Source organism: Carcharhinus amblyrhynchos, chromosome 1, assembly GCF_965287045.1.
Source record: "Carcharhinus amblyrhynchos chromosome 1, sCarAmb.v2.hapA, whole genome shotgun sequence".
NCBI classification, from domain to species: Eukaryota; Metazoa; Chordata; class Chondrichthyes; order Carcharhiniformes; family Carcharhinidae; genus Carcharhinus; species Carcharhinus amblyrhynchos.
Window position 1 is genome coordinate 172,293,925 of NC_137324.1, and position 19,806 is coordinate 172,313,730.

A 19,806-nucleotide genomic window follows, 5' to 3' on the forward strand; every position below is an offset into this window, starting at 1 on the left:
CCAACTATCTTCATTTTTCATAGAATCATAGAAATCCTACAGTGCAGAAAAGCCCATCAAGTCTGTATTGACAACAATCCCATCCCAAGCCCTATCCCCACAACCTCACACATTTACTTTGCTAATCTCTCTAACCTACACATCCCCGGACACTAAGGGTCAATTTTTAGCATGACCAGTCAACCTCCTTGAACTGTGGGAGGAAACCGAAGCACCCGGAGGAAACCCACGCAGACACAGGGAGAACATGCAAACTCCGCACAGCCAGCAACCCAAGCCAGGAATTGCAAATGGACACACCAGATCCCATAACACTATTCTGAAGAAGAGCAGGGGATTTAACCCTAATATTTTTATTTTTATAGAATCATAGAATTCCTAAAGTGCAGAAGGAGGCCAACGCAAATGGACACAGCAGATCCCATGACACTATTCTGAGGAAGAGCAGGGGACTTGGCTCTACTATCTTTATTTTTATAGAATCATATAAACCCTACAGTGCCATTCAGCCATCTAGCCTGCACTGACAACAATCGCACCCCAAGCTCTATCCCCACACATTTACCCCACTAATCCCTCTAACCTACACATTTCAATACACTAAGGGGCAATTTAGCATGACCAATCAACCTAACCTGCACATCTTTGGACTGTGGGAGGAAATCGGAGCACCCGGAGGAAACCCACGCAGACATGGGGAGAATGTGCAAATTCCACACAGACAGTCAGGAATCAAACCCAGGCCCCTAGCGCTGTGAGACAGCAGTGCTAACCACTACGCCACCATGTTGCCCCAATCAACTCGCAAAACGTATTATCTTGTCATTATCGCATTGCTGTTTATGGGAGCTTGCTGCGCACAAAGTGGCTGCCACATCTCAGATGTTAAAACAGTGACTAAACTTCAGAAAGCACTTAATTTCTGTGACGTGTTTTTGGACACCTTATGGTCATGACCTTATGGTCATGATAAATTCTATATAAATGCATGTCTTCTTTTCTCTCTCTTTTTCACAACAAACCAAATTAACACACAAGATAAAATGATCCTGATGTAATCAGAGTGTAACCTCAATGCTAATGTGCAGGTCAGTATGTTTGGCCTTTACTCGTCCTGATCAACTTGCACCATCTTGATCTCTATATACAGCAGGTGACTTGCTGTCACTTCACAAGCCTCTCTTGCGCTCAGAATAAAGGTATCAAATTCACCGGTTCCAGACAGTCTGGCTCCCTGACTTTGGTCACCTTTTTACTTCTGCATAATGTTACCATTTGGAACATCAGGGTTAGCTGCAGTGAATTGGGTTTTACAACCCAGCTTGTCCCTTGATAAGCTTTACTTGTTACAAACAGACCCTGCCTCAAAATGGCCTCAAACCCCAATGAATCGAAAACTCCTACTCCTTTTGCACTTAACAAAATCAAATAGGCTCGACATTTGTCCAATGAATGAAGAAACCAAAGATATTACGACTCTCAAGTGTACAAGCACCCAGACTACCTCTGATACTGGATGGAACGGTGGCATGGTGGTTAGCATTTCTGCCTCAAGTTCGATTCCCAGTTTGGGTCTTTGCCGGAGGGGGGGTAGTCAATGGCTTCTCTTCCCTCCTGTGGGGTTGAGCTGCCCATTCCCTATTAGAGGGGAGTTTGCACGTTCTCTCCGTTTCTGTGTGGGTTTCCTCTGGGTGTTCCAGTTTCCTCCCAAAGCCTGAAAAAAAATGCAGGTAAGATGAATTGGCCATGCTAAATTCTCCTTCAGTGTACTTGAACAGGTGCCAGAGTGTGGCGACTAGGGGATTTTCACAGTAATTTTATTGCAGTGTTAATGTAAGCCTACTTGTGACACTAATAAATAAACTTCTCTTTCTTGTATCAATCTTCCGCACTGCAGGAATTCTACGATTCTATGATAATCATTGATAATTTCAGTGATTGCTCATAACAAGTTCCATGAATTTGGAATGACCATGCAACTCCCAACAATCTCACTGGTTAGAACAACACTCGGTCTGCCTTGGCTTTGAGATCATTGGATGATCAGCCAAGATCATAATGAATGGAGGAACAGGCTCGAAGGGCCAAATGGCCTCCTCCTGCTCCTATCTTCTATGTTTCTATGGACGGAATAAGAGTCGAGCTCCACAGTGGGAAGACTCACGGTTAGGCCCTAGGCAGTAACATTGAAAATAACCCCCATTATATCCCAAACCCTTCTATTAAGTGGCTGGAGTCATAAACTATCTAGAGCTAAATCTGAGAAAGTGATTTCTCAACATTGACTCATAGATTTAGCACAATTTAACAATTTTCTCAATTTGATCCATAAAAAGTGTTGCTTCCATTACACCTTGCCTCAGTGAAGTTTGAAAATATCTAATCATTAAAACAAAGAAGGAAATCAGGGATAAAGGTATCTATTAAACCTGGTTGAGCAATGGTCTTTTTATTTGCAGCGGTGAATTTCTTGTATATTGTGATGTCAAGAACTGACTGAATGCACTGAATACAAGAAAATGCTATGGTTTTTGCTAAAATCCCAGTGATTGTACTGAAGACTTGTGCTCCAGAAATAACCATGCCCAGTTCAATTCATAGAATCACTACAGTACAGAAGGAGGCCATTTAGCCTGTTGAGTCTGCACCAACTCTCTGATAGGGCAATTTACCCAGACCCTATTTCTGTAACCCCACATATTTACCCCATTAATCCCCCGACACATCTTGAGACACTAAGAGGCAATTTAGCATGGCCCATCACCCTATCCTGCACGTTTGGACTGTAGGAGGAAACCGGAGTGCCCAAAGGAAACCCGCGCAGACATGGGGAGAATGTGCAAACTCCACACAGACAACGACCTGAGGCCAGAACGGAACCAAGATCGCTGGCACTGTGAGGCTGCAATGCCAACCACTATGCCACCATGCTGCCTCGCCATACTGTACATCCTATGGAATGTATTTTGCCTCATATGTGCTTCTTGTCAACAGCTTAACTTTAGCATTTAATTTTTTCACTTTTGTATTCAGTTTAAAATCTCTGAATTACTTGTAAAAAAAAATTCATCCATTTTGTTCAATTTCTTTGGGAGAAATTGAGAGAAATAGGACTGTAATCTAATATTTTCTTTAAAGATTCAGTAAATATAAAGATAGATATTTGTTTTAGCTGTTTAAATTGGAAATGTTTGATGCTCTTGAAAGGGCATAGATCTTTTTGATTCAGAATGTAATATGCTAAACTAATTAAGCTAGACAGGTATTACAAATATTAAATGTTTAGTCAAAATGTGTTGACTCAAATGCGAATATGCTTCTGTGGAATCTTGGCCTTTCCAATCAATCTTTTAAATATTTTGATGGTTGAAATAAGTTGCAACTTGTAGTTATCAGATCCTTTTTTCTTTGAGAAAATAAAGTTTATATTGAAACCTCCAAAAAAAATCTAATCCAATCCAGCCATTACCACCTCTCCCCCACATCTATCAGCACTCTCAATCATTGGCAAACTGAGATGTTGTCAAGAGAGCTATCAAGCAGCATTTACCCAGCAATAAACTGTACACTGATAAAAAAGCAAATGACCGTGGATGCTGGAATTTGAAACAAAAACAAAAAATGCTGGAAAATCTCAGCAGTTCTGACAGCATCTGTGTGGCCAGAGAGAGAGAGTAAAGCCAATGGGTGGCACGGTGGCACAGTGGTTAGCACTGTTGCCTCACAGCACCAGGGACCCAGGTTCGATTCTGGCCTCTGGTCACTGTCGGTGTAGAGTTTGCACTGTGTCTGCATGGATTTTCCCCAGGTGCTCTGGTTTCATCCCACAGTCCAAAGACGTGCGGGTAAGGTTGATTAACGATGCAACCTTGACCCTAGCGTCAGGGAGATTAGCAAGGTAAAAGTGGGGGGGGGGGGTTACGGGAATGGGGCCTGGGTGGGATTGTGGATAGTACAGACTGTATGAGCGGAATGGTCTCCTGTACTGTATGGATTCTATGATTCAAGTCTGGTTGGCCCTTTGTCAGAGCTCCACACTGACGCTCAGATTGGGTTTTGTCAGGGAATTCAACTCATAAGAACATAAGAAATAGGAGGAGTAGGCCATCCAGCCCTTCGAGCCTGCCCCGCCATTCAATAAGATCATGGCTGATCTGTCGCTGCTCAGTTCCACTTTCCCGCCCTCTCCCCATAACCCTTAATCCCCTCTCCTATCAAAAACCCATCAACCCACGTCTTAAAAATATTTAGCGAGGCAGCCTCCACCACTTCAACGGGCAGAGAATTCCAGAGATTCACCACCCTTTGAGTGAAGAAGTTCCTCCTCAACTCCGTTCTAAACCGCCCCCCTTTTATCTTGAGGCTGTGCCCCCTAGTCCTACTGTCTTTTTTGAGCGGGAAGAGTCTTTCCACCTCTATCCTATCCATCCCATTCATCATCTTATACGTCTCAATGAGATCTCCCCTCATTCTTCTAAACTCTAACGAGTACAAGCCCAGTTTATTCAGCCTCTCCTCATAGCTCAACCCCCTCAACTCCGGTATCAGCCTAGTAAACCTCCTCTGCACTCCCTCCAAGGCCAAAATATCTTTGCGCAGGTGCGGCGCCCAAAACTGCACACAGTACTCCAGCTGCGGCCTGACCAATGCCCTATACAGCTGCAGCAAGACCTCCATACTTTTATATTCAATCCCCTTCGCTATGAAGGCCAGCATCCCATTCGCCTTCCTGACCACCTGCTGCACCTGCAAGCTGGGTTTTTGCGACTCATGCACAAGGACCCCGAGGTCCCTCTGCACCGTTGCCTGTTGCAGTTTTTCGCCCTGTAAGTAATAGTCCTTCCTACCATTCTTCCTACCAAAGTGGACCACCTCACACTTGCCAACATTAAATTCCATTTGCCATTTCCTGGCCCATTCGCCCAGCCTATCTAGATCCTTCTGCAGACTCTCCACACCCTCCGCACAATTTGCCGTTCCCCCAATCTTGGTGTCATCAGCAAATTTCGACACTCTACACTCGGTTCCCTCCTCCAGATCATCTATAACTCCAGACACAAACTTGACATAAATATGGACAAAAATGCTTGTTTCTGAAGGTGAGTTGAGAGTGAATACCCTTGACACCAAAGCAACATTTTACAAGTGTGGCATCAACATTCCAATCTCCTGAAGCCAATGGGAATATGGAGAAAGTTTGCTTGTCCAACCAGCATCACGAGGAAAGATCATTTTAGCCCCAGGACCTCTTCAGGAGTTCCTTTGCGTAGTGTCCCTGGACACAAAGATCTTAGTCTGCCTCATCAATGACCTTTCCATCATAAGGTCCGAAATTTGGGTGGCCACTGCAGATTGTACAATGTTTAGCACTATTTGCAACTCTTCAGATACTGAAGCATTCAATTACTATACACAGCAAGACCTGGACAACATTCAGGCTTCAGCTGATAAATGGTAGGTAACATTCACGCCACACAAGTACCACGTCTAAAAAAGAGAGAATCTAAATATAGCAAAGTCAAAGGTGACTTATTGTAGCTTCATGTATTAATTGATTTATTAAGAATAATATATATAGAAGAGTCTTACAGAACTGCAGTACACATCTGCTCTCTTCTTCTCCTGGCTCCAAGTGAGTTTCCTACCCAACCCAGGACGCTCACCCTGGCTCCCAATTGGCTCGGCTTCCTGTGTGGCCTCTCCATAGGATCTGGCCTGATCATGTGACTCTCAGAGGGTCGCCTCCCCTTAAAGGGTCCACATTACCACAATTAAACATCACCCTTTGGCATTCAACAGCTTTTGCTGAAGTCCTCACCATCTACAACATGGGGCTACCATTGACTTAACTGGTTTAGTCATAGAAATGTTGTGGTTGCAAGATCAAGTCTGAAGCAGGGAAATCTGCAGTGAGTAACTCACTTTATGACTTTCCACCATCTACAAGGCAGAAGTAAGGAGTGAGATGGAATTTTCTGCACTTGCCTGGATTAGTGTGGCTCCACTTAAGAAGTTTAACATCATCCAGGGCAAAGCAGCCCCACTCGACTGACACCTCCTGCACTACCTTCAACATTCACTTCCTGTCTTACCACTGCTCAGTAGCAGCAGTGTGTAACATCTATTAAAAGCATTGCAACACTCACCAAACCTCTTTCAACAAATCCCCAACGTTTGTCCTTAGCCAGAAAAGGACAGAAGATGCAAAGAAACAACATCGCTTTAAAGTTCCCCTCCAAGCCACACATCATTCTGCCTTGGACAAGCAACGTTCCTTCACTGTTGCTGGATTAAGACCCTGGAGTTCCCTCCCTGATAGCACCGTGGGTGTACCTACACCACATGGATTGCAGCGAGTCAAACTCACAGCAACCCACCACCACCTTCTCGAGGGCGGTTGGAGATGGTCAGTAAATGCTGTCACCTACATCCAAAGAAACAATACAATGAAAGCTCTCGGAACTCTGCAGTCCATGGTACAATGAAATGCATCATGTAATATAAACTCCCTGTTGATTTATGAATTTCACTGATTAGCATTTTCTGTGTGTATATGGGGTGACGGGCCTGGCTGATTTGCAATGAAATGCTCATCCATTTGGAATCAAGTCCTTCAAGGTCAATTGTAATATAAATCAACTGCAGTACACATAGCCCACTGGTAATGAGCTGAATTAGAAATTCAACAGATATTCCTTTCGATCCTTTAGCCTTCACGCATTTTGGCTTTGAAAATAATAGAAAGAAACCACATTACTCAGACTGAGAATCGATTCTGATAACAACCTTTGTTTCAAAATAGGGTCCGTTAAGAACATTGAGAAAGTTCGCTGAAGAGACAGAAGCTGTTTGGGGTGTAATCACAAGACTTCCTAATGAGAGCACACATTCTTTGTTTCACTCGTAACGTGGTAATGGCTTTATTTCTAACTAACTGAGGCAGCTTTATTAATTGCATGCCAGAGGCTAGCAAAATGTTGGACGGTTTAAAGTTGGAATTGGCTGATTCCACAGAAGGAGAGGTTCAGACTGCTGAATAATCTTTTGTCATTCAAGAATCCCTCGTTGGTTTGGTTTACTCATAGAAACATAGGAGAAGGAGGCCATTCGGCCCTTCAAGCCTGCTCTACCATTCATCACAATCATGGCTGATCATCCAATTCAGTAGCCTAATCCTGCCTTCTCCCAATAACCTTTGATCCTGTTTGCTATATCCAGCTGCTTCTCAAATACATTGAATGTTTTGGCATCAACAACTCCCTGTGGTAATGAATTCCACAGGCTCACCCTTCTTTGGGTGAAGAAATGTCTCTTCATCTCCATCCTAAATGGCCTACCCTGTATCCTCAGACTGTGACCCCTGGTTCTGGACACCCCCCACCATTGGGAACATCCGACGCTTCCTGAAAATTCCCTTCTTCATCTTCATCATGCTATAAGCAACTGAGTCCTCAGTCATAATCTCAATGATTTTGATAATTCATAAGTTTCTGATCCATAGCTTGACACAAAGGCATAACTACATTTTAACATTGGGGGCCTTAAGCTAAATGGCAATGATAAGGAAGTACATCCTCTTTCACTTAAGTTGTCGACTGGCTTCATCAACCTGGATAATGAGACTTCCAAAGTTGACAGGATAGCTCAAGTACTGGCACTTAGCATGACAGGCATAGCGGAAATACAATTTCAAAGTTCTTTTACAGAGACAGAGAGCCTGCAGCTGAAACTTTAAACCAGAAAATTTGATAAATTATGGAGATTTGAAGGTTAACCTGTACTGACAGTAGCTGAAGTTCTCCTGTCTACGTACGCCCCATCACCGCTGCCAGTGAGACTGGAGAAATTGGCTTTCAACGAACTCTCCACTCACAGCAGCGGGAAAGGAGAATCCCACCCATGAGCCATAATCCAACCCACTGAATGAGACAAATTACACTGGTGCTGCAATAGGGCTGAATGTTCCCGCTAACATCCGGCTTTAACATTTACCGTTCAGTCTTTCAAATAATTCTGGGACTTCAACTGAAGTTATTGGAAATGTTAAACTTCCAGCTTCACAACAAGAGTTGATTAAAATGGCACGTCAGTAATAAATGCTGATTTATTTTATTCCCATGTTTAGAAATACCTAAGATGTGCGGGTTAGGTTGATTGGCTATGCTAAATTGACCCTAGTGTCGGGGATTAGCAGGGTAATTGTGTGGGATTATGGGAATGGGGCCTGGGAGGGATTGTGGTCAGTGCAGACTTGATGGGCTGAATGGCCTCTTTCTGCCCTGTAGGGATTCTAGGATTCTATGACTCTACCTTCAATTATGTAACCGGGTTTGAGAAAATTTATTTTACACATACACAACTAGTATCTACATAAATTGTTAATTTCCATGCCAGTTTAGTTTATTTACTCATGTCACAAATAGGCTTACATTAACATTGCAATGAAGTTACTGTGAAAATCCCCTAGTTGTCACACTCAGGTGCCTGTTCAAGTACACTGAGGGAGAATTTAGCATGGCTAAAGCACCTCTGACAAAAATACATTTTAATACATTTTCGTTGTAACTTAAAAAATATTAAATAATGCAAACTTTGACCTTAATGTGGACCCACCTTCACTTTCATAATCAGTATCATTGAACTGTTTGGCATTTACTTTGAAAGAAAGAATTCTCTGCCTCTTCGAATGTTTTAAACTCATATTTACTACCTCCTCAGCTGAAGGGAAAAGTACCAACGTTTAATCATTGTCTCAAGGATTGGCCCATTATTTAACTAATTGGAACATGGTCAAATTAGCTCAGACCCCTCTGAGCTCAATGAGTAAATCAGATCTAACATAATGCCCACTTCCTCTGTGACATTTGCTAGTGAAATTTACCTTGTCTTAAAACTGATATGGTTTAATTAATTCAACAATCCTGTCCACTACTTTCATGTGGCATACTATAGCTCACTGACTCCCTTAATCTAGCTAAACACTATGTTGACAACTTTACAGATTTTTACACTACTGTCCTAAGGTCTTTTTACTGATCAGATAGAGGAAAAGAATATTTTGCATTTATATAGTGCCTGACCGTATGTCCAGACTGTTCCTAAGTGCTTCATGGCCTCAGAAAGAAGTGTGGTCACTGTTGAAATGAAAGGATGTGGAGGTGCCGGCGTTGGACTGGGGTAAACACAATAAGAAGTCTCACAACACCAGGTTAAAGTCCAACCAGAAACCAAAGAAAGCAAAATTGGACTTTAACCTGATGTTGTGAGACTTCTTACTGTAATGAAAGGAAACATGGAAGACAATTTGTGTGTACAATTTCAAACAACATTGTGAGAATGGCCAGGTAATCTGCTTTAAGTGGTGCCTAATAATTGTGGATAAATATGATCAGGATAATGAGGATTACTCCCCTGTTCTTGTCCAAAATAGCGTGGGACGGAGTTTATCAAGAAAACTCTTCATGTTACTGATTGGCTGACATGCCAGTGGTTAGCACTGCTGCTTCACAGTGTCATTGGATACAGGTTCAATTCCCAGTCTTGGGTCACTGTCTGTGCAGAATCTGCAAGTTCTCCCTGTGTCTGTGTGGGTTTCCTCCGGGTGTTCCAGTTTACTCTCACAGTCCGAAAGACGTGCTGGTTAGGTGCATTGGCCATGCTAAATTCTCCGTCAGTGTACACAAACAAGTGGCAGACTATGGGCGAACTGTCGATTTTCACGGTAACTTAGCTGCAGTGTTAATGTAAGCCTACTTGTGACACTAATAAAAATAAACTTTAAACATGGTTTGAAAGCAGCAATTCTATTTTCTTAGATGCAGGAACACTTACAGACTTTTTATAGGTGCCCTTTCATCTGGACTGCGCCAGGGGTAGCTAACCTCCATTCCTGCATGTTTTGAGGCTGATACCATCCCTGTTGTTGGAGAGATAGTAAGCAACAACTGATCCCACAGTCAGTGAAAGCTGTGGAAATAAAACACGCAGGGGTGGATTTTCATTACCAACTCAGCGGACCCATTGCAACAGAAAGTGCTCCATCAGACCCAATTGTCACTCCTACCGAAGGGGGGGTGGTGTTGGATTGGCCGGGGTCAGGATACAGCCAGGCTCGCCAGTCCCTGGAAGCGGTCGCAGGATTGGCTGATTGCTGGTTAAGGGGCTCACCTTGGTTCTCTGGGACTTGTTTGGGTAAATTTTAGGCCCACTTTCACTCATCCCTCACATCCCATCAACAGCTCATTCAGTCTCCATGCCCCCATGCAAATTCAATGACAATTTATGCCCCCATCCATCCTCATGGCCCATGATAGCCCCACTGCAAAATCATGCCAACCCACCACAACACTTGGCTTTGACACACTCTATGTCAATTCACCCAGTATTCATCATAGGTAGACCTCAGGAGCCATGTTGAGGTGAAATAAGATCAAGTTATAAAACTGTAATTCAGCCTTCACTACAATAAAAGAACTCCCATTTATGAAAACCCATTTAAAACCTCAAGTGGCTAACCTCTTGCAAAAATAAACTTATATTCATAACTCCAGAGCAAAAACAGATAATAATTTAATTGCTTAATTGAGCTGTCATCAAACTGTACATTTAAAGTGCCTCTGTTGAGATAAAAACAACATTTGGAAACCTGCCAAGCATTCATAATGACCTTTTAGGAAAATTTAAACAAACTGCAACTGAAGCAGAGTTTTTTTTACTTCTCACTGACACCAGCAGTCTGTATTTTTTTGAAATTTAAAGAGCAGAACATTTAAAAACTTTATATCTGTTATACAGATTGGATCCACGCTTCACAAATTTTTATGCCCATTGCATAAATATGTAACTCTTGTTAAAGCCAAACAGCCAAAGTGGGGTCTGCCTGAACTCAGCGCTGAATTCAAATGGCCCTGTTGAGTTCAGTTTTCCCTCGTGTTTGGTTCAGACCTTGCTCTCTTTTCCCCTGCCTCCGGCAAAAATGGCTTTAGGGTTTCCACATCCAGATCCCCACCTACCCTCCTGGAGGTTTGGCCAAGTCAAGATGATTCTGTGAAAATCGGACGCTTGGTGAATGATAAACATGAGATGACAGGCGCTTTCACATTCAGACAAATTGTTGTTGTCCCAGTTGTACCCTGACACAACCAAAGGAGAGAGCACGTGACACTGAGTCAGATTCAGTCTCAGATGAATCAATTCCCAGGTTCAGAAGAGATCTCCAAAAGGTCGTTGGCAATCTCATTTCCTATTAAAATTACTTGCACGATCCCAGCTTCAGTTCCATGAAGTAACAGCAGGTCATCTATTACATCCCACAGCTTATTTCACTCCAATTTGTGGGAGAATCAGACAGTAATCCTGCCACAAATGTCAAGATTGCACCATTCGTCTTCAAACAGTGCTTAAGTAGATGTCTGATAAGCAATCAAACCTGACAAAAAGCCCTGAGCTTTGCACAGCCCAGAGATTAATTACATAAAGTTTAGCTGTGGAAATGCGGGCAGGGCAAACTAAAGTATCTCCTGTCAATTAAGGTGAAGCAGCAGAACTAACTTTAATCCCATGTAAGAAAACTAATTGATGTCCCTTTTTTACTGCGCGTTCAATGATTCAAAGCTGACCTCACATTGGTGAGTTATGATTGTATTCCTGCATAAGTGAGATTTAATATATTGCAGTGTCCAAACAGCGGTTTGAAGAAGGATGGAGAATTATATGACCCCTTATTTTCCATTGGGCAGTAGGCAGGAGACACATTCCTCTTCCCTTCTTCCCACTCTCACCAATTTTTTACAGATGCAACATAGAATGCATCCTTTCTGGATGTGTCACAGCTTGGGATGGCTCCTGTTCTGACCAAGACCACAAAGAAACTACAAAGGGTTGTAAATTTAGTCCAGTCCATCACTCAAACCTGCCTCCCATCCATTGAATCTGTCAACACTTCCTGCTGCCTTGGAAAAGCAGCCAGCATAATCAAGGATCCCGTGCACCCCTGCCATACTCTCTTCCACTTTCTTCTGTTGGGAAAAAGAGACAAACGTCTGAGGTTACGTACCAACTGACTCAAGAACAGCTTCTTCCCTGCTACCATCAGACTTTTGAGTGGGCCTGCCTTATATTTAGTTGATCTTTCTCTACACCCTAGATATAACTGCAACACTATACTCTGAACCCTCTCCTTTCCTTCTCTATGTACGGTCTGCCTTGTCTGCATAGCACACTGTCTCCTTTCCTTCTTACCTGTGTACTCTATGAATGGTATGCTTCATCCGTATAGCATGCAAGAAGCAATATGTTTCACAATATACCAATGTATGTGACAATAATCAACCAAATCAAATCAAAGAGGGGAGGCGATGGCCTAGTGGTATTATGGCTAGACTATTAATCCAGAATCTCAGCTTATGTTCTGGGGGCCTGGGTTCAAATCTCACCATGGCAGCTGGTGGAATTTGAATGGAATTTGAATTCAATAAACAAATCTGGAATTAAGAATCTACTGATGACCATGAAACCGTTGTCTGAAGAACCCATTTAGCTCACTAATGCCCATTAGGGAAGGAAATCTGCTGTTCTTACCTGTCTGGCCTACATATGACTCCAGAGCCACAGCAATGTGGTTGACTCTCAACTGCCCTCTGAAATGGTGTGGCAAGCAACTCAGTTGTATCAATCACTGCAAAGTCTCAACAAAGAAATGAAACGATATGGACCACCTGGTATCGACTTAGACACCAGAAAAGACAACGGCAAAGCAAATAACCCTGTTGACCCTGCAAAGTCTTCCTTATTAACATCTGGGGGCTAGTGCCAAAATTGGGAGAGCTGTCTCACAGGCTAGTCAAGCAACAGCCTGATGTAGTTATTCTCACGGAATCATACCTCACAGATAACACCCCCGACACCACCATTATCATCTCTGGATATGTCCCTTCCCACCGGCACGATAGACTCAGCAGAGGTACTGGCAGACTGGTATACAGTAGGGAGGGAATTGCCTTGTAACATCAACTCCAGACCCAAGAATTCTCATGGCTTCAGGTTAAACAGGGGGAAGGAAACCTCTTATTGGTTACCATGTACCGTTCTCCTTCGACTGATGAATCAGCATTCCTCTATGCTGAACAACACTTGGAGGAAGCACTGAGGGTGGCTAGGACACAAAAAAATACTCAGGGAGAGGATTTCAATGTCCACCACCAAGAGTGGCTTGGCAGCAGCAATACTGATCGAGCTGGTTGAGTTCTAATGGATATAACTGCCAGACTGGGTCTGCGGCAGATGGTGAAGGAACCAACAAGAGGAAAAAGCATACTTGATGTCATCCTTACCAACCTGCTGGCTGCGGATGCATCTGTCCATGACAGTACCAGTAAGAGAGGCTATCGCACAATTCTTGTGGAGACAAAGTCCCACCTTCACATTGAGAATAACCTTCATCGCGTTGTATGGCACTATCACTGTACTAAATGAGACAGATTTCGAACAGATTTAGCAACTCAAGGCTGGGCATCCATGAGGCTCTGTGGGCCATCAACATCAGTGGAATTGTACTCCAGCACAATCTGCAACCTCTTGGCCCGGCATATCTCCCACTCAACTATTACCATCAAGCCAGGGGATCAACCCTGAGAATGCAGGAGGGCATGACAGGAGCTGCACTAGGCATACCTAAAAATGAGGTGTCAACCTAGTGAAGCTACCAAACAGGACTACTTGCATGTCAAACAGCACAAACAGCAAGTGCTAGACAGAGCTAAGCGATCCCACAGCCAAAGGATCAGATCTAAACTCTGTAATCCTGCCACATCCAGTTGTGATTGGTGGTGGACAATTAAACAACTCACTGGAGGAAGAGGCTTCACAAATATCCCCAACCTCAATGATGGAGGAGCCCAGCACATCAGTGCAAAACATAAGTCTGAAGCATTCACAGCAACCTTCAGCCAAAAATGCCAAGTGATGATTCATCTTGCCCTCCTCCAGTGGTCCCCAGCATCTCAGATGCCAGTCTCCAGCTAATTCAATTCACCCCGCATGATATCAGAAATGGTTGGAGGCTCTGGGTGCTGCAAAGGCAATGGGCCTAGTAACGTTCTGGCAATAGTGTTGAAGACTTGTGTTCCAGAACTTGCCGCTTCTCAAACCAAGCTCTTCCAGTACAGTTACAACATTGCCTTGGTATGTCCTGTACACAAAAAGCAGGACAAATCCAACCCGACAAATTATTGCCCAGTGTACTCTTGATCATCAGTAAAGTGATGGAAAGGTCATCAACAGAGCTATCAAGCAGCACCTGCTCAGTGATGCCCAGTTTGGTTTTCGCCAGGGTCACTCAACTCCTGACCTCATTACAGCCTTGGTTCAAACATGGACGAAAGGGTTGAATTCCAGAGGTGATGTAAGAGTAGCAGTCCTTGACATCAAGGCAGCATTCGGCCAAGTGTGACATCAAGGTGCCATAGCAAAACTGGAATCAATGGGTATCGGGGGGGTAAACTCTCCACTGGTTGCAGTCATTCCTGGTTCATAGGAAGATGGTTGTGGTTGTGGATGGTCAGTCATCTCAGCTCAGGACATCTCTGCAGGAATCCCTCAGGATAGTGTCCTAGGCCCAACCATCTTCAGCTACTTTATCAATGACCTTCCCTCCATCATAAGGTCAGAAATGGGGATGTTTACCAATGATATCGCAATATTTAGCACCATTTGCAACTCCTCAGATACCGAAGCAGTCCATGTTCAAATGCAACAAGATCTGTACAATATCCAGGCTTGGAGTGGCAAGTAGTAAGTAATATTCATTCCACACAAATGCCAGGCAATGACCATCACCAATAAGAGACATTCCAACCACCGCCCCATGGCATTCAATGGTGTAACCATCACTGAATCCCCCACTGTCAACATTCTTGGTGTTACCATTGACCAGAAACTCAACTGGACTTGCCACATGAACACAGTGGCTACAAGAGCAGATCAGAAGCTAGGAATACTGTGGCAAGTAACTCATCTACTGACTCCCCAAAGCCTATCCATCATCTATAAGACACAAGTCAGGAGTGTGATGAAATATTCCCCACTTGCCTGGATATGTGCAGCTCCAAAAACACTCAAGAAGCTGGACCCCATCCAGGACAAAGCAGCCTGCTTGATTGGCACCATATCCACAAACATCCACTCCCTCCACCACTGACGCTCAGTAGCAGCAGTGTGTACTATCTACAAGATGCACTGCAACAGTTCACCAAAGACAGCACCTTCCAAATTCACAACCACTTCCATCTAAAAGGATGAGGGCAGTGGATATATGGGAACACCACCATCTGCAAGTTCCCCTGCAAGCCTCTCACCATCCTGGCTAGCAAATATAATGCAGTTCCTTCGCAGTTGCTGAGTCAAAATGCTGGAATTCCCTCCCTAATGTCATTGTGGATCAACCCACAGCACGTGGTGTGCAGCGATTCAAGAAGGTGGCTCACCACATCTCCTCAAGGGAAATTAGGGATGGGCAATAAATGGTGGCCAGCCAGCGACGCCCATGCCCCACGAATGAATGAAAAAAACACAAACTGGTTTATATCTGTCCTCCCCGGTTCTACACTGCTGAGACTTAACCTCTGGCTTATACCCCAAAATCCAGAACTGGGGAAACACCCACTCACCCCAAGATGCAGCAAGTTCAGTGGTCAGACTCAGGTCTTCAGCCCCTCTTATCTGCTTCTTAGCCTTAACACGAGCTTTCTCTGCGCTTGTGTTCAGTTCTTATGGTTGAAGAACTAACCTAGGATCCTGGGGACAACACTCGCCCTAACTTTGAATAAAACGAACATTTAACATACTTTTCCCTAATGGAGGAATACATCTAAAATATATCTAAAATATATTTAAAACCCCATTGCAATCTTAAAACTAACCTGCAATATAGCAGTGTTTAATGTTGACAAATAGTGCAAGGAGATAAAAGGGAGTTGTTGGTTAGTTATATTTCAGCAACTGCAAAGGTTTGTGCATTCCCAAACAGACAGCCCTGAATTTCACCTTCTTCTCATTTTCTCTCTCTTGTAACACCAATAATGCAGCGAATTTTAGTCATATCAAGGCATGTGTGTGATTGGGACCCAGGGATTATGAAAGTCTTGGATTTTGAAGAATTAGCGTTCTAATTTAAAAAATGCTTAGGGTTATTGACTCTGGAGGCAGTATGGTGGCAGTGGTTAGCACTGCTGCCTCACAGAGCCAGGGACCCGAGTTTGTATGCTGGCTTGGATCACTGTGTGTGTGGAGTTTACACGTTGTCCGTGTGGGTTTCCTCTGGGTGCTCCGGTTTCCTCCCACAGTCCGAAAGACATGCTGGTTAGGTGCATTGGCCATGCTAAATTCTCCCTCAGTGTACCCGAACAGGCGCCAGCATGTGGCGACTAGGGGATGTTCACAGTAACTTCATTGCAGTGTTAATGTAAGCCTATTTGTAACACTAATAAATAAACTTCAAAAAACTTTCTTGCAGTGCCTAATCCTTTCAAATATTCTCAAAAATCCACATTATTACAGTGAGCACCCCCAAATTGTTACAAAAATTGTCTAACCAAAGAGATGTCAACGCGACAGCTGAACTTAGGTGGCCAGGTGCTTTTCCATGCAGGGCAACATTCATAATGAATGGGAAAAAGGAACAGGAAAAGACATAACAATTTAAGGAGATGTGCTTTATTAAGATTGTTATCCCCTGTACAAGCCATTAGTAGATCAAGGAGAGCTGGAGAGCGAATGATATTTTCACCAAGTTTAAGATTATGGTTCTTAAAACACAATTGGGAAAGATTTGGTTACAACTAAGTGAGATACATTGGCGTTACTCTCTGTTGAAAATGTTGGAGAACTCTTCAAAAACAAGTCACCCTTCTGGCTCAAGCTTCAATTACAACATAAACCATCTAATAATGAACGTAATTGAAGATAACCTATTTGTAAAGGTATCAAACAGGTCCTTTAAAATGGCCATTGTAAACATTATTCTGCTTACATTGCTTAATCCAATCAAATGTATCACTCACAATGAATGGACATGTAATTCAATAGGGTTGATGGTTATGCTCAGGCAGAGAACAGAACATTGGTTGACCTTTTTGAAGACCTTTCAAAAGTAAAGTGTGTTGGATTAGGAATGTTCTTTCCTCCCTTCTTTTTCTCTGCAAAACTCTCCACTTTCTTTACCGAGTTTGACGGAAAGTAAATTAAGGAGTTTCAACAATGCGTGCCTCATCCACAAACACCAGTTTTATATTAGGGAGTTCAGAATTCAAGAGATCACAGGTATAGGTTGAAAGGCGGTGGATTTAAAACTGAGATGAGGAGGAATTACTTCTCGCAGAGATGGTGAATCTGTCGAACTCACTGTCCCGTAACTCGGTGGAGTCTGAATCATTAAATGGGCGGCACAATAGTTCAATAATTAACATTGCTGCCTCACAGTGCCAGGCGCCTGGGTCCAATTTCTAGCTTGGGTCATTGTCTTAGTGGAGCTTGTACATTCTCCCCATGTCTGCGTGGGTTTCTTCCGGGTACTCCGGTTCCCTCCCACGGTCCAAAGATGTGCAGGTTAGGTTGATTAGCCATGCTAAATTGCCCCTTAGAGTCATGGAGACTAGCAGAATAAATAGGTGGGGCTATGGGGATAGGGGCTGGGTGGGACTGTGACAGGTGCAGACACAATGGCCTCCTTCTGCACTGTAGGATTCTATGATTCTATAAGTGGTTTCACGAAGGAGATAGATATAGTTCTGATTTTACAAAAAGGTTGAAAGGTTATGGGGAACAGGGAGGGAGATGGATTTGACCCCAGGGAGAAATCAGCCAAGATCCAATAGAATGGCAGAGCAGGCTCAAAGAGCTGAGTTGCCTACTTCTGCTCCTAATTCCGATATATGTTCAAGTGAACATTTACCCCATCAGAACTCAAGAGTCTGCTGGATTTTCCAAATTTCATTTTCACCCACTTACTACTGGTGCCGTTTCCAAACATTAGCAACCCAACAACAGATCGGTCAGTGGCTGGGACAACAGCGAATCTTTGGAAAAACAAAATCTTTTAGATTCGTAATAATTTCATAAGGAATTTTTTTTTGTATCTTTTCATTTCCAGAAGGCTGCTATAGCATGAAGAGTTCAGCGAACAAGACATTTGAACATCTTAACTTTTCATCTCTGATACAGCAACACAAATGAACCTCACTTCTCTCACAAAATCAACGATTTATTTATTTCCATTGGCCTGACAGAAACAACATCGTCCTTTTGTTTTTTTTTACAATTTTCCTGGGAAGGGCCCCTTCGTTTCCTTCTGTCACTTCGAAAACCCAGATGTTATTTCCTTCCTGACAAGGAATTAAAAGCTGCCAAAGGAGTGTGCTCATTTCATTCACGCAGACTTGTGAGGGCAGGAGATACTACACCGAGGAGGATCAGGCGAAGCTTTATTTTCCATTCAGCAAGAATGAAGCATGTCATTGTTTTGGGGATGGTCTTCTGTCTTTTGAAAGTTTGCAACGGCGCTCCCGATGCAAAATCGCCCGTTGATTTGACCCCATTTGGGAACAGCAAGGATGGAAGCAAGTTTAACGCCACGGAAAATGGGAAAAATAGGCTTGGAATGACGGTGACTGGGGATGCATCCCCCAACAGGTCGCCTCTTGGTAACAGGTCTCCAAGGCAGGTGGATTACAATGTAGGAAAAGGAATGTATAGATCCAGTTACAGTCAGAAACTTCCTTTCTACAGCAAGCCTGGAGTCAGCAAATCAAACTTTGAAACAGCCAGGGGGAAGTAAGTACAACAAAAATTTTAGATAAGAGGTCATGATGATTTCAGATTAGTTCTCTACTGTGCCATCTATCTGTACTCAGTAATCTCGAATCCCCCTATCTCCATCTGTCTGTTTTTTTATTATTAGTGTCACAAGCAGGCTTGCATTAATACTCCACTGAAGTTACTGTGAAAATCCCTCAGTCACCATACTCTGGCGCCTGTTAAGGTACCTCGAGGGAAAATTTAGCATGACCAATGTACCTAATTAACACGTCTTTCAGATTGTGGGAGGAGCACCTGGAGGAAACCTACACAGACACGGGGAGAATGCGCAGACTCTGCGCAGATAGTGACCCAAACTGGGAATCAAACCTGGGGCCCTGGCGCCTTGAGGCAGCAGTCTTAACTACTGTGCCACTATGCTGCCCTTGTCTCCCTTTCTCTCTGTACAAACAATGTACAGACTACTAACCATATATCAATCTATATCTACCTTTCCTTGCCATTCCCTATCCATTTATCATGCATTGTTGCCTATGTTGTACAGTGTATTATTCACATTTTACCTACTGTCATCCACATAGGGGCGGATCTGCAGGAAATAATATCAATGTTCCACTGTATATGATTCAGAGTTTCATTCTCAATGTAAGAGTGTATTATTATCCCAGATGACTTAATAGCTAAGCTTATCCTGCATTGTAACACCAAATGATAAGGAACAGGGAGGTCCTTTTTCCACAGCACTGGGATTCCAAAACTGATCCCATACTCATGAATGGAAACTGAGACTGCTGATTTTTATTTAAAGTCAGATATCCCTGATCCTTCCCTCAGATAATCTACTTATATATATAAAACAATAGATATATCTCACTGAGAGGACTGTCTAAAAAGATACAGTTGAATCCATAGAATCCAAATCATAGAATCCCAACAGTGCTGGAATGGGGGAGATCTGGAAGATAGGGGTACAGTAGTATAGTGGTTATGATACTG

General features: G+C 43.3%; 1 protein-coding gene across 1 annotated transcript in view; it reads left to right on the forward strand.

Moving 5' to 3' along the window:
• Positions 1-18,454: 18,454 nt before the first annotated feature.
• LOC145347771 (multimerin-1-like) overlaps positions 18,455-19,806 on the forward strand; it is a 65,841-nt gene continuing 64,489 nt past the window's right edge. The window contains 1 exon segment of the mRNA XM_080195570.1: positions 18,455-18,825. Coding sequence (XP_080051696.1) covers positions 18,497-18,825 — 329 coding nt within the window. The 5' untranslated portion in view covers positions 18,455-18,496.